This window comes from Oncorhynchus gorbuscha, linkage group LG04 (assembly GCF_021184085.1).
Source record: "Oncorhynchus gorbuscha isolate QuinsamMale2020 ecotype Even-year linkage group LG04, OgorEven_v1.0, whole genome shotgun sequence".
NCBI lineage: Eukaryota > Metazoa > Chordata > Actinopteri > Salmoniformes > Salmonidae > Oncorhynchus > Oncorhynchus gorbuscha.
Window position 1 is genome coordinate 15,735,097 of NC_060176.1, and position 21,747 is coordinate 15,756,843.

At 45.7% G+C, this 21,747-nt stretch overlaps 1 protein-coding gene across 1 annotated transcript in view; it reads left to right on the top strand.

Moving 5' to 3' along the window:
• Window positions 1-21,747, top strand: part of LOC124033737 (cingulin-like protein 1) — a 37,156-nt gene that overhangs the window by 11,411 nt on the left and 3,998 nt on the right. The window contains exons 7-14 of the mRNA XM_046345955.1: window positions 563-701; window positions 1,006-1,218; window positions 12,424-12,630; window positions 13,413-13,517; window positions 13,989-14,141; window positions 14,271-14,441; window positions 15,364-15,525; window positions 17,230-17,319. Coding sequence (XP_046201911.1) covers window positions 563-701; window positions 1,006-1,218; window positions 12,424-12,630; window positions 13,413-13,517; window positions 13,989-14,141; window positions 14,271-14,441; window positions 15,364-15,525; window positions 17,230-17,319 — 1,240 coding nt within the window. The remainder of the gene's footprint in view (window positions 1-562; window positions 702-1,005; window positions 1,219-12,423; window positions 12,631-13,412; window positions 13,518-13,988; window positions 14,142-14,270; window positions 14,442-15,363; window positions 15,526-17,229; window positions 17,320-21,747) is intronic.

The window sequence follows — 21,747 nt, forward strand, 5'->3', positions numbered from 1 at the left end:
TCCTCATTTTTACAACTCTTATTGGGAGAAAGTAGTTTTATCTATACCTTTTATTACTTTTGTGGAGGAGAAAGTTGTAGTTTGTTTTCTGTTGTCACAGGGGGATTATATGTTCAATGGCTTAAATGTCATCATGGCTTAAATGTCTGTTGATGTTGGACTATTTAACCCTCTGTTCCCCCCATGTCTTTGTGTGGAATTGTTTGTTGTAAGTGCTTGTGCACATTGTTGTCTGGTGCGCGACGGGTTTTGTACCCATACGTTGTATTTCTGGATGCCGGTGGTTTTGTATTTTAAACTGCTCCGGTTATTACCCAGTTCTGCTCCCCTGCGTCTGACTTGTCTGCCACCAGTTACGCACCCCTTACAGTTGGAGTGGGGGTGGTGTGAGGTGATGTGATTGGTAGATCAGTGCCCGGGTGCTCATCATAGCCCCTGTTAGCCTGGAAAACAGACGTTTCTGACAGAGCGCAGGTGGTATCGTTCCATTTTGTGAAGCAAGGTGCAGGTGTTCAGGTGATGGCGTGTGTGTTGTGACTGTATGCTGCTCTGTGTCTGGCAGGCTGTTCCAGGTGAAGATGGAGAGGGAGCAGTACCAGACGGAGATCAGGGACCTGCAGGACCAGCTGTCAGAGATGCACGATGAGCTGGATGGCGCCAAGACGGTGGTGGCCGACAGAGAGAAGGATGCCATGATGGAGGTAATACACAGGCCAGGTCCCACAGCTCTCAGGAGAGAGAGCGTTGCCATATAGGAGCTTAGTGGCTTGCGTGGAAAAGGCTTTGCGGTCCCATAATAACCACCATGTCAATACCATTGTAGTGCCAGTGTTGGTAATGTGTAAACATGTTATTCTTCCTGGCACATTTTCTGAAGCAGAATTTCTCAGGCAATAATGGCAGTGCTGGAGATTTCTGTGCACGTCACCTGTTGAGGTAGCAGTTCATCTCAGGGTGAGATTTTAGCGAGACACTGTCACCACTTCCTCCTCTCCTGCTGTGTAGGACCTGATGCAAATGAAGCTGGACTTAAAGGAGGTGCTGCTGGCCAAGGAGGAGCAGGAGGAGGTGCTGAGAAGGAGGGAGAGGGAGCTGACTGCCCTGAAGGGAGCACTGAAGGCAGAGGTGGCCACACACGACCAGGAGGTGGATAAACTGAGGGAGCAGTATGAGAAGGAGATCCGCAAGCTGCAGACATCTGTGGAGAAGGCCAAACAGGTAACGGATGTTCCCCAGCCACCCATGGCCTAAGGTTGTCAGAACGTTGTATCATGGTCCCCTGGAGGTTTTTTTTCTAGTTCCCAGTTGGTCTCGGTGACGTCCCTGAGGAAGTTTTAGGTCGTTCTTGGGATGTTGTGTCATGGTGCCTTGGTCGCAAAGAAACATTCTCCCTCACCCCAAAAAAAATCATTTTACCCAGGGCACACGCACCCTACTTAAATTACACATCACCTCTTGTTACTGTTGCCAAGCCCATCAAAGCCCTGATTGGTTGACCACTGATCCAGTAACAACGCTTTGTCTTTTTTTAAATATCTTTTTAAGGGGGTGTGCGTGTTTTTATCTTTTGGCAATGCTTGGGACACCCACACCACAAACAGAGCTTTTAACATACAGTGTTACATATTTGACATACATGATTACATTGTGTATGTTTATTCATACAGTAATTATTGCTTAGCATGTCCTCACCTGTTTGCTGGATGTATTGATGTTAATGGGAGATTTGGGCAAACCTTAGAGTATAGCATCACGTGCGTTTTGGGTAGTAAAGTGTTTGTTTAGAAGGTTTGTTTGGGATTGTATTTGTTGCCATATGTTCGGCATCAGTAGATATTCGATAGCTTTGAAGTGAAATTACCAGGAACTTTCAACCAGCTTCAAAGTTGTGCCTCAAAATTAAGCTCAATTTTAGTAACTAACACAATACGGCCGTTTTACCTCGAACAAAAACTCTTTAAGTTGTTTTTGTTATGACTACTGTGTATTGGAATTGGAAAAATAAGATTACGCCCAATCATTGTCCACCAGTTGTTAAGATATTTCATTTGTTTGGAACAAGTAAATAATGATTGCTATCCAAAGGCCATTGAATTTGTATAACTTTAGTGTTCCATTGTTTATTTACTGAGGAAATGAAACCCTCATTATGCGTTATTATAAGGAAATCAGGCTTTTGTGTTTATTGAGATGAAAATGTTACATACAGTATGCATACTTGAATGAATTTCTGGAAAGTCCTCTAGGAGTTAGTGAATCATTGACTGCATGGTGCCAGTGTTAGAGAATGTCATAGTTCTATACATGAACTGCTCTACTCTTCTCTCTTCTTGCACTTACCTAACTGCATTTCACAGCACAGACTTTAATAACAACCCCAGCTGAAGGCTGAAAATCAAGTCTAAAAACTGTTAAACAGTGCTGGGCAAAAACACGCCCTTCTCTGTAGTTCAGCTGAACCAACCAAGATAAAAAATACTCAGCTATCTGACAGTTAAACCAGCTTGTCATCACTTTTCATGGGAACTTATTGGACTCTGTTTACCCTAGATGACATGCAGTGTCATTAAAAAGCTTGAGGAAGTATTTAATGATGTTGAGGTGTTGTTTTGCTGTAAACATGTTTTACTGGGTGGCTCAACAGGAAGAAAAATAGGACCAAACAAAACCTTTAAAAGACTTGGGAGAGGGGATGGGGAGAGGCAAATGGACTAGTAAAGAGAAGACAGGGTAGGGAAGTGTTAGAGAGGACAGTGAGGTAAGAGCATAAATAGGGCTAATGGAGGAGAGAGGCATAAGAGAACCACTGACAAGGCTAGAGGAGCATTGTGTTGACTAGGTGTTGCCTGGCTCACATGCTTCCTGTTTGTGTCAGGGCCTGGAAGTCCTCTCCTTGTCCCGAGCTTCCTCCTGCTGTTGTGGGGGTCTACACAGCAGCCAGCCCCTTCTGAGATCATTTTCTTGCTTGAAAATAATTACTTCCATTTCTGGGGAAGATTTTGTCAAGAATTCGCCACCAATGCTTTATATACAAGTGACAAGATTGTGAGATTCAAGATTCTAACCTTATTGTTACTCAGTATTCAGGCAGTTTGGCTGCTATCAGTTTATCTTCAGTAATTTGGGCCTTTTCCTTAAAATACCAATCCATTGTTAGGTTGTCACACACAAAAACTATTTGTAGTGGTTACAGCCTACTGTACTTTTATCCACCAGGCAATTGCAGGATTGAAAGTAATGATAATTTCTGCATGTGTGAGTGAGCGACCTCACAGCCTGCTGAATTGCTTAGTATAAAGTGTGCGCGGTCAACCATTAATCTGTCCTGTCTCCCATCGAAACGCTGCTCCTTTCTCCTTCAGCCATGAAATGTGCATTGATAGGGCTGCCCCATGCAGAGAATAATGCTGGAACCTGGAGCGCTAAATCGTTCCCGTTGCCCGTTAATTGCAGTGGCAAGCCGTCACTAATCTAATGAGCTGTAGTTCATGAGTTGTGCATTGTTCCTCACTGTTCCTCCTCTCTCTCTGTTCATCCATTGAAAGGGCAGGGATAATTGTGGTCCTCAGTAGATGAATGATGAGTTTGTTTCACACAATAATAGCAGCAGGGGTTTGGGATATGGTTGGGATATGCTGAATAAAGTGGGTCAGAGGAGTTATGGAGTGGACATCTCCCTGAAAATATCTGTTTTTGTTTTCTGTCATTGCATTTTAGGTTCAATTGTATTTTTATTTAGTTGTAGCATGGGCCATTTTTTAGATGTTAATCTATAGAGGTAGAAACTATAGAGGTCAAATAACAATATTAATAGAGAATCTATAATCAGACTGTAGTATACTTACTTTAAAAGTTACTTATTGTAGATCAGTTCTGTGTAAATCAGGTTCTTCACAGCAGTGAGACTTGAGGGAATGTGAAAAATGTGAACTGATAAGGTGCAGAGAGAAGGGTGTGTCAGAGAATGTTCCTGGCTGGTTAGAGAGTGTGCACCCAGCAGACCCCCTCCGTCCTGCATATTCTGTTACAATGCTCCAGCTCTGACCAGTGGGTGGGGTCGGGAGGGGTGCGACGTGACCATGCCTCTTCAGGGGGCTGCTGTTATACCCCCTCTCAGGGACATTCCTTATTCTCAACACTCTCAGAGGGCCACAACCCCAGACCCCAGACAGCCCCAACCTGTGGTAGTCCCAACCCCACCCTCTAGTACCAGCCCTAGCCCCTAGTACCACCATTTGCCCCTAGTACCCGCTCCAGCCTCTAGTATCAGCCCCAGCCCTAGCCCCTAGTTCCATTTCCAGGCTCAACCCCATTCCCAGCTCCAGCCCACTCTCATCCCTCAGCCTTGATCCCCTCCACCCTACCCATACAGTCCCTGTTGTATTTTCATTCCTAAATGAATTAGCCCCAGTCAAAAGCCTCAGCCCTTATAGCCCTATCCCATACATCCCCTGACACACTGGCAGCCCCACCCCCCAGCTTCTATCCCTCCACTTGAGTGATCCCTGCCTGTCTTTATTTCCTCTGTGACTCACTTATTTTGTGTGTAATCATTGAAGCCATGTGGCCTGGTGAGCACCTCCTCAGGGCTGTTTGAAGGTAAAGAGTCCCACAGGAGGCAGTGTGTTTCCTCAGTTGATGATAGCGCTCTGCTGTGTTCCCTTCCCGGTACAGCTGGAAGGTGAGGATTTACTGGGAAGGGAGGGAGGGAGAAATATAGGGATTGATAGAGGGAAGGGATTTCTCTGGAAATCTACCAGCAAAAGAGAGGAACGGGTGTCATAGCTAAAGTTCAGCGCTCTTTTTTTGTCCATCTGTTTGCTATCATGTTCTTCCCTGTTTGAAGAATTTGTCTTCAAAAAGACTTGGGAGTTAGGATGGCTTCTCAGAATTGTTTAGATGAACTGTGATATGCTGCTGCCTGTAATGTTCTGCCCAGAAATAGTTTTTCACTGGCTCATTGGATGCACACCCATTTTGGTTGCATCTCCTTGCACAGAGCTGGTTGTTTGTGTGTAGTGAGACAAGTTGTTCCCATGCCATGTGAGGGTCGTGCCTGTGTGAAAGGAGGCTGTGGCCTGAATTCACGGGCCTATTGTTCCTCTGCTGCGTCACTGCCTGGCAGAGCTGAGCTGGTGGGGAGGGAGCCTACTGTGCCAAAATGCATGCAAGGCTTTGGGGATTCCAACAAATACCCCCAGGAGTGTGGAGGAGAGGGTCAGTGTGCTCAAGACTGTGATGTACCGCAGCTTTAAGACCAGGGTCAGAAAGCTAAGGATTTAACTCACTCACACCGAGACTTAGGAAATATGTGGTTTCTCCACTCAATAGGCCGTTTTGTGTTGGTACATTGCTTTTAAACATCCAACAGAGTAGGGAGTACTGGCAAGTACAGTCAAAGTATTTAACATGGACTTACTGTCCAGTGGTGTAGTCTGCTCAGGTTGCAAGTGGCACTGGTCACTCTCCCTCCAGCAGGATCTGACCTCAGCTCTGACATTCAAAGCCCAGTCATTTGACTGTGATTTTTTTCCCCAGCCCGACCAGGCATCATGATTCCCCAAGGTCTGGCTTTCGTCCAAGAGTAAAAAGAAGTACTATGCTCAATGTGAGTGTTTTGTCCTACCATAATGACTTTCTGAAGTGTCTTTTGATATTATAAATCACTCTGGGTTGGCCTCACATCAACCATTTAAGATCATAATAGAGGCCTCCCGGGTGGCGCAGTGGTCTAAGGCACTGCATCGCAGTGCTAGCTGTGCCACCAGAGACTCTGGGTTTGAGCCCAGGCGCTGTCGCAGCCGGCCGAGCCCGGGAGGTCCATGGGGCGAAGCACAACTGGCCCAGCTTTGTCCGGGTTAGGGAGGGTTTGGCTGGAAGGGATATCCTTGTCTCATCGTGCACTAGCGACTCCTGTGGCGGGCCGGGCGCAGTGCACGCTGACCAGGTCGCCAGGTGTACGGTGTTTCCTCCGACACAGTGGTGTGGCTGGCTTTGGGGTTGGATGTGCGTTGTGTCAAGAAGCGGTACGGTTGGGTTGTGTTTCGGAGGAAGCATGGCTCTCGACCTTCGTCTCTCCCGAGTCCGTACGGGAGTTGCAGCGATGAGACAAGACTGTAACTACTACCAATTGGATAACACGAAATTGGGGAGAAAAAAGGGGGTAAAAAAAAGATCATAATAGAGTACTGTGTGTGTGGACTTTGACATTGTGTCATCCCACTTCCCAGTGGCCTTCTTTCGAAGCCACTGGTCTTCTGGCGATGTGCTACACAATAATAATGCCACATTCTGGGGAGGCTTGGAGTTTTGTGACAGTAAATGTTCATTCTCTGGTTCCATTTTTTGGGACACAAAAGGGCCAGTTTCCTACAAAGCTCTACTGTGACTGCCTTCTCACTGCACTGGCCTATTTCATTCTCTATTAAACCCAAACATCCCTGAAATCCTATCATTTGGCCATTTAAAAAAGTTTCTGTTTTCAAGTCCCGAAGGACAAGACAAGATTTGATGGCTGGCATCTTATGGTGACTGGAGAGATGCCAGTGCTCCTCAAGCAGCAAGTTTTAATTTCCACTGCAAGCTTTTCTCCCAAGCCATCACAAACCTGTCTTTACTAGGCAGACGCTAGTCTATGTGCCTTTTGTTGGAGAGCGACGCTATTGTAATGCATACCTTCTTGCTGGTGAAACAAACTAAGACTTATTCATTGCCAGAGAAGAGCTTGAGTGATCTGTGGTGCTATTTATTTTCCTTGAAGACAGAATACATGGTGTTGAATACCGTTAACCTGATATCACACAGGATATGACCCGTTCCTGGAAGGACCTTAGGCAATCGTGACTAAATAGAAGCACAAAGATGACCATCTTGACTTCCCCTCTTATCCCATGTTTACGTTCCATTGGGGAGAGCACATGAATGGAAATTTGAAAACAGGACCATAATGCTATGAGGCTGCATCAACCTTGGCTCACAGTACCCTCTAACTAAGGTAGTCTGAAGTAAACAATGAAGAATTATGTGATGTTGATTTTATTCACTTGTGATTGTGGCCAGTATGTGTCTGTTTGAACGATGTCACCACCAGTGTGTTGTTGTAGCTGGGGTAGAGGGATATCCTGTGTTTCTCTGCATCCTGGCCTATGTCCTGGGTTAGGTAGGGGGAACACTGCCCCTCAGCTCCTAACCAAAGCCTATCTGTCAGGGATGCTGCAGGGACATTATAGCAACTTGACAATGTGTCAGCTCAATCAAAGAAGTGTTGCTTTGTACCTTTCCCAAGGTCATGGTAGAGCAGAGGGAGCAGAACACTGTGCTCTACTATAGTTACTTATTTATGATTTACTGCAATCTTACACTGTGAGAGTTACTGTCTGAAATAGGTATTATTTTTAAAACCGTGTGAATGCTGTATGCCCACAACAGTGCACTCATATAAAAGGTTGTGTTCACTGTTGTAAATAATATATGCCATTTAGCAGACGCTTTTATCCAAAGCGACTTACAGTCATGTGTGCATACATTCTACGTATGGGTGGTCCCGGGGATCGAACCCACTACCCTGGCGTTACAAGCGCCATGCTCTACCAACTGAGCTACAGAAGGACCACGTAAATGCATGCGATAGTGAACACATAAAATGTGTTATGGGGTGTGCCAGGACTTTTACATTAATCTCTGTAGTATAGATGACACCAGTTTGTCTGTGACAACCAATCAGAGGGTATGCTACTCACTGACAAGGGCATGAGTACACCACTATCTTTTATTTCCAGGATTTGTTTAAAAATAAACATTTTGATTCAGTTAATCAGATTATACTTTTTTGATGCATTGTGGATTTAGAGTGGATTAACTGCCTTGTCATTTAAAAAAGTTATATTTATGTGCCTATAAATGTGATTAGAAGGGGGCCCTGCTGGGTGTGGGATTACCCTGGCAGGTTTCTTATGGACCGTAATTGGTGCAGGAATATCAGCAAACTCCATTGTTTGTTCCCTGGGCTCCAAAGCAGATTCAGCAGTGGTTTGTGTGTGTTCTCAGTGACCCGAGAGCACCCTGAAAAGCTGATTGATTTGAATCTGAGTTCACACACTGGGCCATGCATACTTCACTGCATTGTTAGTGCCACTCTTTTTACTGGCCGCACAATGGTAGTTAATGTCTGACTATAGACACACAGTTTAAGAGTGCACAAGACAGCCCGTGAAAACCCCAAATGGTTAATTTTGAGGCTTTGTAACAGTCTGAGTGAGTACAAAATGGCAAACACAAGGAACAATGATCACCAGGTCACCCTGTGAATTTCCACCACCCATGGGTCTTTCTCCCCCTCACCCTCTGAGTGGTAGTGCCCAGACTGGACTCTCAAAGAACCCAGGGTGGGAAATGGGACAGTGAAAGAGGGAGTGAGGGGATGTTTGTATGAGAAAAAACTGAAAACTCAACTCTACATTTTCTGTATGTTCACCTCCCCCTCAAACTGCCCTCAACCCGCAGCCCCAGTTGATTACATTTTGAATACAGAGATGATACTACAATCTTCACATATTCCAGCTAAGTAGGCTATGTTTTTCACAAGCTTCTACCCCCTGCTGTCCTTGGATTCTGTAAAGTCCTAGACCGGTGAAAGATGCCTAATGTTTTGAAAGAGATAAGACTGCCTTCATTGACACATTTTAAGGATATTTTTTTTTTGTGTGGGAATATCCTCGTCTGGTTTATAGGTAATTCCAGTGACACCTGTGTCGTGTCTTTGGCTATCAAGTGATATGACATGGTATTATATAAAATCATTTCTCTGCAATTAATATCACCTGATTGAGCTAATCATGTAAATATAATTAACTAGAGTCGGGCACCACAAAATAATATTTATTGAGCTGTTATCTTCCAAATAAACTCGTAAATACAAAATTGGGTTTAATCATTTATTTACTAAATACCTAACTAATCACACAGAATTACACATACACATAATTAAATCATAACTTGATTACAAATTACGTCATAAAGGAAAACGTCCCTAGCGGCGGAACGGATATGACAGCTTGTTACACAAAGCACAAAGGAAAAGGGGCTGGGTTGAGTGAAAGAGCGGGAAGACTGAGGAACAAAGGGAAGAAGCTGTGCTATCGTAAATACAGTATATTATGCATTCTAAATTACCGCCCATTTGGAAAAGGAAAATGTAATAAATATTTACTCTGAGCTGCACTTCGATAGGTTGGTGGTAGATGGAAGGCCGTGTTGCCCAACCGAGTCCTTTGAAGAATGTCTCTGGTGGTCAATTGGATACGTTGTAGTAACGTCATTGTGTGGTAGACGGGATACTCTGTCTGTTCCTTCCTAACCTGCGGTTGCAGCTGCGGTTGCTAACTCAACGGCTAGGAGGTATCACTTCTGAAGTGAATGAGAGTTCAAAGTTCATACCATTCGCAACCAAAGCTCACACTGATGTTGGCTTCGTTCTGTAGTTATTATCTGAACCATTCTGACATAGGACCGTCGTCCCACATCCCCGGAACAGGAAGTTCTATTGTCGTCAAGGGCTTATATAGGAAGGGAGAGGAGAGTTTTATAGCCCATGTCCCTTGACAGGGCTGCTCAATCAGTGGCCCGCCCTATCTTATGAAAACCCACATCTCACATTTTAGAAGCTAAAATCACATTTCATCCCATCACAAATAATTTCATATTCAAACATTTATATTGAACAACAATTCCATGTGAATCCGATAACTCTGATGTGTAGACTTTCCACTGTAGAGTTTATGTCATCTTATCATTGATGAGAATGTCTCAGATGACAACCGAACTGACATCATATTCATTAAGTACCACCGCATATGTTAAATTGTTCCGATTACCAGAATATAGTTAATTTCACCCCACCTACTGATGTTCCCAGAATCTCTATGTTAACCAAGAGTTTTGCAAATGTAACCTCAGTAGGGTAGAGAGAGGAAAAAGGGGGGAAGAGGTATTTATGACTGTCATAAACCTAACCCCCAGGCCAACGTCATGACAACTGCATATCAGTGAGTCTGTGTACTTGCAGGCTCCCCCTGTGCCCCAGCTGACCCAGGCAGGGATAAGTGTGTCGGGGAGGGGAACAGGCCCAACAGGCCTCAGTGGGTCCTAGAGGTGGTATGGTTAATGATCTGTCTTCTCTGCTCTCCCCTCCACTGGGTGACCTTAACCCCTCACCTACCACCCTCCGCTCAAACACTGGAACACCAAGCCTCAGTGACCAATGAGGGTCCTCCACTTCACCCAGTGGTGAGGGGATGAGTGAGGGGGCGAGGTGGTCGGACTTTGGACGCTTTCAGCTCTGTGGACAGATAATGAGTCACTAAGGGACCATAGTACAGTGGTTCTAATGACATATGAGGGGATTCAAACACATTCCCAAGCACTAAGTCAGATTCCTTTTAAGACACCCATTTAGTAAGATATATGTATCTAAACCTATGACTGATGATCACAGGTCTTGTAATTGAAGTAGTTTCATGTTATTAGGTGTCTGCTATTTATCATGCTGTTTCATTAGTGAATGGTTTTCACTCTCCACTGAGGGAGTCAGCGTTGGTGCTCACCTGGAGCACTGTGTGTGTGTGTGTGTGTGTGTGTGTGTGTGTGTGTGTGTGTGTGTGTGTGTGTGTGTGTGTGTGTGTGTGAGAGAGAAACAGATGCGTCAGTGTGCGTGCGTCAAGTGGGAGTGGAGTATGTGACTGGTACGTGCACCAGGTGTGTGCAGTGTGTGTGTACACAGGCTTCTCTTGGACCTGTCCAGTGAGAGGTGCCTGCCTGCTTGTCCAGGCGAGGCTAAGGGGAATTGAACCACAGTGTGTTAATCTGCACCGTTAACCTCTAATCCCCCTGGGAGCAGACATTCCTCCTCATAATGAAAATGCTAAGTCCCTCCCTGCCTGCATACTGTATAACAAGAATGGGGAGAAAACTAATAGCCTATATTATAAACTGGGTGGTTCGAGCTCTGAATGCTGATTGGCTGTATACCACGGGTATGACAAAACGTGTATTTTTACTGTTCTAATTACGTTGGTAACCAGTTTATAATAGCAATAAGGCGAGTCAGGCGTTTGTGATATATGGCCAATATACCACGGCTAAGGGCTATATCCAGGCACTCCGCATTGCATCGTGCATAAGAACAGCCCTTAGCCGTGGTATATTGGCCATATACCACATGCCCTCGTGCATTATTGCTTAAATATCACCTGTGTTTACAGAATCATATTTAGTCAATTAAATATAGGCCCAGTACTGTAACGAGAAAGGCCAGGAGCCACGTGATCTGACTAGGAAAAAATCTGGGCCCTGGGTATAACTTTTATCTAGGGCTTCCAGTTTTTCCTGGTTAGGGAAAATTCTGGCCCTTTGTATCAGTAATGAACCCCATATGGATGTCAGTTCCTGGTTGTTTCTGTGGAGGCGTGCAGCACAGACATTTCTCACTGTAGTAAACAGAACAAGAAACTGTCAAACCTGTTGTCTGGCATTCTGTCAAGCATAGCCTCATTTCCAGATATTCTCGTTTCTGAACAAATATGTGGGAGCCTGGCTGCTACTATATCTTCATAAACTGTCACATTCAGGATATAAAGCACATCCCTCTCTGACAGCGTCATCACAGCAAAACCTGCTATCTGTTTTTCTATGCAAAACTTAATGCGCGCCTAGATAGAGTGCTATGTGTTGTTGTCAGCTAAGAGGTTACATGAAGACAGAATTCAGGTTTCCCAGAGTGCATTGACTGCTCTCCCTTAGGACAGCAGCAGCCCAGACAGGCTAGTCAGGGCAGGCTCTCCATTGATAAAACTGGGCAGAGGCAAAGCACACAGGGACCTCCTTTCACACTGTCCTGCCACAGCAGCCAAATTCATACAAAGACAGGCTTGCCACCAACAGTGGGTCATCTAATTATGGAATTTGATCCTGTTTAGTGACAAGCGTTGAACAAGCCAGAGCCATGAGGCTTAAGCAGCAGCCCCACAACTGTACAACTCTGGCAGGTAAAGCCATGGAGACATTGGTGTTGGTGCCCAGGGGGCAGATTTACTGGACTGGACCATTCACCTCAATCTCCCCAGCCTTTTGCGGGTGACATGCTGTCTTTGTGTGGGCCAAGCTACATCAGTTCAATGGGAAGTGAATAGAGGCTTAGATTTATTGTCAAGCATCCACCTCTTTAATCCCCTTGAGCTTGTTATGAAGGAATTGTTTTGGGAGTCTCTTTGCAGAGGAGTTGTGAAGGATTTTGAGTTGCCTTGTAAATAAGACCGTAGACTTTTGTTTTTAACCAGTTGTCAAGCCAGTTTTGCGTCCTTTTCTGTGCAACGGTGCATCTTTCGACCCTGTATTTACTTTGAACTGACCCTTCTGTCTGCTCTCCAGAGTAGTGCTGCAGTGGGCAAGGAGAAGGCTGAAGTGGAGGCAGCCAAGGGGGCAGTGGAGGGCCAGGCGGGACGTCTTAGCCAGGAGGCCGAGAAGCTGAGAAAGCGGGCACAGGAGCTGGAGAACGAAGTGGCCAAACTCAACCGCATCATCGATGATGCCAAGCTACAGGAGAGCAAGCTGGGGGACAGAGTCGGCCGGCTTGAGGTGAGGAATAGAGAAACCCAAACTTTTAGAATTTGTATAATCAATCAGATGTTGACTGAATTATAGTGCATAAAACATTTACTGGCACGGACAAATAATGAATGGAGTTCAGAGATTTTGGTAGGAATGCAGGTATAAAATGTATTGCCAAACTCTGTCTACCCTATACCCTTGGATTAAAAATAAACACAGATGGCTCTAGATTACACCTATATAAACATACTTTACATTGTTTGCGAGATTGTTTGCTAGATCAGACATAATATCACTATAATCTAGAGTGTTCATTTTCAGAAGTGGCTTTCATTCCCGTGCATGTAATTTGTTAACATTTCAACTGTATTAAATTCTTTCTTTCTTAGCTTTAGTGTTCTTATCGTTTCAACGGAAAGACAATGTATTCCATTCAGCCCATTTCAGAAGTTACCGGAGTGTGTTTGACAGGTCATTACAAACATTTCTGCGGTCGGTAACGTTAACCAATAAAACAAATAGGCACAAGCAAAGTATGAAAGAGTCGTAGGAGTAAAATGAAAGCAATCAATCCAGCAAGATTTAAGTTACAAGTGGATTTTGCGTCCCTCAAACACAGGAAATAGATGGCTGAAAAAGACAGATCCTCGGGTGTAACATGAGCTGCTAGTTATATAAAGGAGAGCCACTGTAAACTGCACAGGAGTGTCAATCAGATTGACAGTAATAAAACTTTTCACATTGAAGACCAGATCTGTTACCTATTGTCTAATGCTGGTGTGTGCATATGTGTATGTGTGAGCTCACAGAGAGAGAAGAGGCAGCTGGAAGAGTCTTTGGAGGAAATCAAGGAGCAGGAGGAGGAGATGTCACGTGCCAACCGTGCTCTGACCACACGGTTAGAGGATGTACAGGTAAGATTGACCGGGCTTTGACCACATGGTTAGAGGATGTACAGGTAAGATTGACCGGGCTTTGACCACATGGTTAGAGGATGTACAGGTAAGATTGACCGGGCTTTGACCACATGGTTAGAGGATGTACAGGTAAGATTGACCGGGCTTTGACCACATGGTTAGAGGATGTACAGGTAAGATTCACTGGGCTTTGACCACATGGTTAGAGGATGTACAGGTAAGATTCACTGGGCTTTGACCACATGGTTAGAGGATGTACAGGTAAGATTGACCGGGCTTTGACCACATGGTTAGAGGATGTACAGGTAAGATTGACCGGACTTTGACAACATGGTTAGAGGATGTACAGGTAAGATTGACCAGGCTTTGACTACAAGCTCGGGAGAATTTACTGGTGAGAATAATAAAGCATAAGTGCTGGTCCTCCTTACCATTCTGACCCATCTTTCTAAACTCTTTCTGTTACAGAGGAACTTGACCAAGCTGAACCATGACCACAGAGAGCTGGAGGAGAGGCTGAAGGAGGAGAGGAGTCAAAAAGAACAGTTCAAGAACACTAAGAATGAGATAGAGGACGAGAGGAGTCTGCTGGACCGCACAGTGGAGAAACTACAGAGGGAGGTGAGTGGACCAACTAAAGGCCTTCAGACATCCTTGCTTTAGTCAATCAAATATCACACTACAGGCATGTGTCAGTGTGTGCATGCATGTCTGTTTTTTAGCAAGGCTAACTCTACCTTCTCCCTGTAGATGAGTGAGATCGTGGAGGCCTCTCAGTCGTCCACCCAGGAGCTGCAGGAGCAGATAAATGTGTACAAGGAGAAGAACCGTCGGGAGATGGCTGAGCTTCAGAGACAGCTGAGGGAACGGGGTGTGGAGCTGGACAAGTCCTGTCTGGCTGCTAAGTCCCTGCAGGAGGAGGTGGGTTGGCCAGTGCTCCCCATGACAATGGAGGATAACCCATTGTCCTGACTCAGTGTCCCAACTCAGGGTTTGTACAGTGAGGTCATGGCTTTGGAATGTGTGTCCTCTCCCCTCGTATACTTCCCCTTTTGAATGTTTTTGTTGAATATGGGATAAGCATGGCTTATTTGATCTAATAATGTCCTCCCTCATTGTGTGTCTGAGTTACTAACCCCTGCAGACTGTCATTAAAGAAAACCTATTTCCTACAGCAGGTTAAAAACAGGTGGCCAGACTCAGTCCGACACAGTCCAAACTCCATTGGAATTGTGTTCACTTTTTCCATGGAAACGTGTCAGTTTTACAGAAGAGAGATTCCTTGCTGCTAAGGGTTCATCTTTGTGTTGTAGTCTACCCAGTGTAATGTATGGGATATGCTGATGTATCTTTGTCCAGCTGGTCTACAGGAAGAGGGGGATGTCGTGTCTTAGTTGTGAGAGCTGGAATGACAGACCACACATCCTCCTCTCCTCCCCGCTGATCCATACACTCCTCTAAGGCCTGGTGATGAGGTCACTGTTTCATCTGCTTCAGATCTCCAGTCTCTCCCAACCCCCACATATATCTTATAAGCATGCCTGTTAAGACCTGCTAAAGGCAACTGTGTTTTCTTCTTTCATCTTCTTCACTCACCAGGCTAGTGTTTGTGAAAGTTTCTCTTAAGTCACTGTTGTTAAAGGAACAGATGGCATATTGTGGCCACTGCTGAAATTGCATTGCTAAAGCAGACATGACAGGTATGGATGTTACTGTAACAGTATGACAGGTGTGGTTTATTTGTTCGCTGTGGCCTACTGCTAAATGAGTAGAAGCCATTCACAAAAGCTGTTGTTCATTCCCATTCTGTTTTAAAAGTATGTGTGGTGTGTGTGTCCTGCAGCTGAGCCACGTGGAAGAAGATCTGAGGCAGTGTAAGAGGGAAAGGGATGATGCGGTCCTCAAGGAGAAGGTCCTGGATCAGAAAGTCTACCACCTGGAGGTGGAGGCAGAGACCAAAGCCCACTCCAAGGATGACAACATCCGACAGGTCAAACTCATGGAGGTATGGAGGAATATCTTAGTTATTCATTTCACATGGTCTCTAAATTATATACTTTATACATGGAGACTTTCTTCTGCCATTTAACGTGTCAGCCTTTTTGTGCTGTATTAATTGGTTATCTTTGAGTCTTCAGTCTATGCTAGTCCTTCCATTTCGTCTCTGTTTGTACTCCAGTCCCGAGGAAGGAACAGTTCCCAGCTAGCACATAATGTTCTGAGAACCATATGTTTCTCAGAGCTTGGTGAGAGCAGGGTTGTCCTATGGTTATTTTGCATACAACCTTCCCACAACTTTCTGGGAATGGTGCAGGATAGTTGCTTGGTTTTAGAACATTCTTAGCACATTTAAAGAACTTAACAAGATAATAACATAATTTTCTTGCTATTTCATTACTTTAAAACAGAATGTTTCCTAAAAGTTAAAACATGGTTACATTTAGTAAAAATTCTCGTAATGTTCTAGGAACGTTCACCAACTGATTTGATATTGGGCATGTTCTCAAATAGTTCAGAGAACGTTAAGAAACAACGTTGTTCTGTGGGTATTTCAGTACTTGCTGATTGGGCTAATTCCATTGATAGAGAACAGAAGATTATTGAAGTTTTTGAGAGATAAGCAGCATGTTATTATGCACGTGTTCAGTGTGTGATATTGGAAATATGGATCTGATTGAATGCGCATAGCTTAATTGGCAGGCCCTCATTGGTTGTTGGCCAGGTTATTCAAGTGTGCTACCTATGTTGTATCCGCTGTCATGTTGGAAATAACCGTTTTCTATTATGTTAATGCTTTATACTCTCTAGTTTCTCTTTGCAATATCTAAAAAGAACCTACTTCCTTCAACAATTTATTGTTTCGAATCTCACTGATGCCGTGTCACAATAAAATAGGACACAAATTAATTTAGACAGTAATATCTGTGCTTGGAGATAAAGGGTTAAAATAAGATGGCAGTATTATTAAACGATTCAGTGAATATTTTAATTAAATTATTCAAAAACCTCCAAATAACCTAGAAATTCCTTTCTCAGACCGTTAATAAAACCTCCTAGGAAAGCATTCAAGGAACCAGAGTAAAACATTCTCAGACCGTTAATAAAACCTCCTAGGAACGCATTCAAGGAACCAGAGTAAAACATTCTCAGACCGTTAATAAAACCTCCTAGGAAAGCATTCAATGAACCAGAGTAAAACATTCCCAGGAACTCCTTGCAACCAAAAAAATGCACGTTCCCAGAACAGGCAACATTTTTACTTCTGTTCTCAGAATTTTTTCTCAGAATTGTATTTTTAAAGTTTAGTTTTACCGGTCAGGAAACGTATGGCTTTGTTCCCATAACCAATGTGAAATCAAAAATATACAATCCCACAACTTCCAAGGAAACACATGTGCTAGCTGGGTTCTTACCTGAGTTTGTTATAGACAGAAGTCATGTGGACTCTGCTGTTGACTGTGGTGTGATGGCAAAACACTGCAGAAGGAAATCTAAAGCTGTCATTCAGAAAAGCAACCCCATGTTTACAGCAAGGTCAAATAATAATGTCATTGGTATTACCATGTCAATGTTGATGCTGTGTACTGCAGGACAGGATCAATCAGCTGGAGCTGGATCTGGATGAGGAAAAGCAACCCCATGTTTACAGCAAGGTCTAATAATAATGTCATTGGTATTACCATGTCAATGTTGATGCTGTGTACTGCAGGACAGGATCAATCAGCTGGAGCTGGATCTGGATGAGGAAAAGCAAAGTGGAGACCTGCTGATTGCCAGGATAGACCGAGGAAGAGAACAGGTGAGTCTATTACCACTATCACTATGACTGACCACTCGAACTGACCTCCAGTCAGTGGGGCATTCTAACATTCATTTACCGTGGTTCACCAAGGTCATTCACCAATTTGTCTCTTGACTCTCCTGTGACCGGGAGTCACACTCCTAAACTCATTTACATTACATTTAAGTCATTTAGCAGACGCTCTTATCCAGAGCGACTTACAAATTGGTGCATTCACCTTATGACATCCAGTGGAACAGTCACTTTACAATAGTGCATCTAAATCTTAAAGGGGGGTGAGAGGGATTACTTATCCTATCCTAGGTATTCCTTAAAGAGGTGGGGTTTCAGGTGTCTCCGGAAGGTGGTGATTGACTCCGCTGTCCTGGCATCGTGAGGGAGTTTGTTCCACCATTGGGGGGCCAGAGCAGCGAACAGTTCTGACTGGGCTGAGCGGGAGCTGTACTTCCTCAGTGGTAGGGAGGCGAGCAGGCCAGAGGTGGATGAACGCAGTGCCCTTGTTTGGGTGTAGGGCCTGATCAGAGCCTGGAGGTACTGAGGTGCCGTTCCCCTCACAGCTCCGTAGGCAAGCACCATGGTCTTGTAGCGGATGCGAGCTTCAACTGGAAGCCAGTGGAGAGAACGGAGGAGCGGGGTGACGTGAGAGAACTTGGGAAGGTTGAACACCAGACGGGCTGCGGCATTCTGGATGAGTTGAAGGGGTTTAATGGCACAGGCAGGGAGCCCAGCCAACAGCGAGTTGCAGTAATCCAGACGGGAGATGACAAGTGCCTGGATTAGGACCTGCGCCGCTTCCTGTGTGAGGCAGGGTCATACTCTGCGGATGTTGTAGAGCATGAACCTACAGGAACGGGCCACCGCCTTGATGTTGGTTGAGAACGACAGGGTGTTGTCCAGGATCACGCCAAGGTTCTTAGCGCTCTGGGAGGAGGACACAATGGAGTTGTCAACCGTGATGGCGAGATCATGGAACGGGCAGTCCTTCCCCGGGAGGAAGAGCAGGTCTGTCTTGCCGAGGTTCAGCTTGAGGTGGTGATCCGTCATCCACACTGATATGTCTGCCAGACATGCAGAGATGCGATTCGCCACCTGGTCCTCAGAAGGGGGGAAGGAGAAGATTAATTGTGTGTCGTCTGCATAGCAATGATAGGAGAGACCATGTGAGGTTATGACAGAGCCAAGTGACTTGGTGTATAGCGAGAATAGGAGAGGGCCTAGAACAGAGCCCTGGGGGACACCAGTGGTGAGAGCGCGTGGTGAGGAGACAGATTCTCGCCACGCCACCTGGTAGGAGCGACCTGTCAGGTAGGACGCAATCCAAGCGTGGGCCGCGCCGGAGATGCCCAACACGGAGAGGGTGGAGAGGAGGATCTGATGGTTCACAGTATCGAAGGCAGCCGATAGATCTAGAAGGATGAGAGCAGAGGAGAGAGAGTTAGCTTTAGCGGTGCGGAGCGCCTCCGTGATACAGAGGAGAGCAGTCTCAGTTGAATGACTAGTCTTGAAACCTGACTGATTTGGATCAAGAAGGTCATTCAGAGAGAGATAGCGGGAGAGCTGGCCAAGGACGGCACATTCAAGAGTTTTGGAGAGAAAAGAAAGAAGGGATACTGGTCTGTAATTGTTGACATCGGAGGGATCGAGTGTAGGTTTTTTCAGAAGGGGTGCAACTCTCGCTCTCTTGAAGACGGAAGGGACGTAGCCAGCGGTCAGGGATGAGTTGATGAGCGAGGTGAGGTAAGGGAGAAGGTCTCCGGAAATGGTCTGGAGAAGAGAGGAGGGGATAGGGTCAAGCGGGCAGGTTGTTGGGCGGCCAGATTTCATCTGGAGAGAGAGGGGAGAAAGAGGTCAGAGCACAGGGTAGGGCAGTGTGAGCAGAACCAGCGGTGTCGTTTGACTTAGCAAACGAGGATCGGATGTCGTCGACCTTCTTTTCAAAATGGTTGATGAAGTCATCTGCAGAGAGGGAGGAGGGGGGAGGGGGAGGAGGATTCAGGAGGGAGGAGAAGGTGGCAAAGAGCTTCCTAGGGTTAGAGGCAGATGCTTGGAATTTAGCGTGGTAGAAAGTGGCTTTAGCAGCAGAGACAGAGGAGGAAAATGTAGAGAGGAGGGAGTGAAAGGATGCCAGGTCCGCAGGGAGGCGAGTTTTCCTCCATTTCCGCTCGGCTGCCCAGAGCCCTGTTCTGTGAGCTCGCAATGAGTCATCGAGCCACGGAGCGGGAGGGGAGGACCGAGCCGGCCTGGAGGATAGGGGACATAGAGAGTCAAAGGATGCAGAGAGGGAGGAGAGGAGGGTTGAGGAGGCAGAATCAGGAGATAGGTTGGAGAAGGTTTGAGCAGAGGGAAGAGATGATAGGATGGAAGAGGAGAGAGTAGCGGGGGAGAGAGAGCGAAGGTTGGGACGGCGCCATACCATCGGAGTAGGGGCAGTGTGGGAGGTGTTGGATGAGAGCGAGAGGGAAAAGGATACAAGGTAGTGGTCGGAGACTTGGAGGGGAGTTGCAATGAGGTTAGTGGAAGAACAGCATCTAGTAAAGATGAGGTCGAGCGTATTGCCTGCCTTGTGAGTAGGGGGGGAAGGTGAGAGGGTGAGGTCAAGAGGAGAGGAGTGGAAAGAAGGAGGCAGAGAGGAATGAGTCAAAGGTAGACGTGGGGAGGTTAAAGTCGCCTAGAACTGTGAGAGGTGAGCCGTCTTCAGGAAAGGAGCTTATCAAGGCATCAAGCTCATTGATGAACTCTCCGAGGGAACATGGAGGGCGATAAATGATAAGGATGTTAAGCTTGAAAGGGCTATTAACTGTGACAGCATGGAATTCAAAGGAGGCGATAGACAGATGGGTAAGGGGAGAAAGAGAGAATGACCACTTGGGAGAGATGAGGATCCCGGTGCCACCACCCCGCTGACCAGAAGCTCTCGGGGTGTGCGAGAACACGTGGGCGGACGAAGAGAGAGCAGTAGGAGTAGCAGTGTTGTCTGTGGTGATCCATGTTTCCGTCAGTGCCAAGAAGTCGAGGGACTGGAGGGAGGCATAGGCTGAGATGAACTCTGCCTTGTTGACCGCAGATCGGCAGTTCCAGAGGCTACCGGAGACCTGGAACTCCACGTGGGTCGTGCGCGCTGGGACCACCAGATTAGGGTGGCCGCGGCCACGCGGTGTGGAGCGTTTGTATGGTCTGTGCAGAGAGGAGAGAACAGGGATAGACAGACACATAGTTGACAGGCTACAGAAGAGGCTACGCTAATGCAAAGTATATTGGAATGACAAGTGGACTACACGTCTCGAAAGTTCAGAAAGTTAAGCTTACGTAGCAAGAATCTTATTGACTAAAATGATTAAAATGATACAGTACTGCTGAAGTAGGCTAGCTGGCAGTGGGTGCGTTGTTGACACTACACTAATCAAACTCCATTAACTTCATTATCATCTGCAAAAGGCAGAAAGCATTTCAAGTACAGTCTTTCCAGAGCAGCTTGGCATAATGTGACATCTAAGCTTACACCCCGTATCAGTTCTTTGTGCTTGTCTGCCATCCCCTGCCGCCGTTGGCAGCTCAAATACCCACACACACAGACCTACACACCGAGCCATTCTTCATTGCATGTGTGTGTGCCCCCCCCCCCGTATGGAACAGCCGCCCAAAAATCCCACTATCCCAGTTAATTTGTGTTCTAGAGAGAGCAGAGTGATTATTGCCATGTAAGAGGATCTTGCATAATCGTTCAGTTTGGCAGGCTGCCTGCTCGGTGTAAAAGCGCCAATCCAATTTTCATGCATCAGTCACAAAAGACCCCTTTTAATGCAACACCTCAGCCAAAATATGCACACTGCCAAATGTATCGAGTTTATGGCTATGGAGTTCACTTAGCTGTGACTAAGAGACAAATCCAGGGACAAATCCATTTATTGTGGCTGATCATAGTTCTCACATCCTGAGGGAGTCAGCCCTCAACACTGCAGCTTTCCTTCCCCTCTGATAAACCTGCTGATGTGGCCATTATAAACTCAGATTGAGATCAGAGTACATGCTCCCTGAAGAAAGGGTTGTTGTCAGAAAGGGTTGCTAACTCAGATCAGGAGACTGTTTGGTTCGGTGCTTTTTCATGAGGAATTATTCCAGATACAATTCATATACAGGACAAGCTTTTTCCTCTAGGATGTATTTTGTATTATTCAACACGTGCTAAGGGCATTTACCTCCAAGGTTCTGCCCTGTTGCAATACCTCTGCAATTCACTGTGCTCTCATTGATGTACATGCTGCCAGTGCAATCATGATACACTCTTCATGTCTAACAAAGATAGGACTAGTTATTTTACAGTCAGGCTCATTGTTCCGCAGTAGTAAGATTAAAGGGCTAAGTCTGCACAGTCCTCCAACCTTGAAATGGATGAAAATGTAAAGAACTGAACTAAAGTATGAGAGG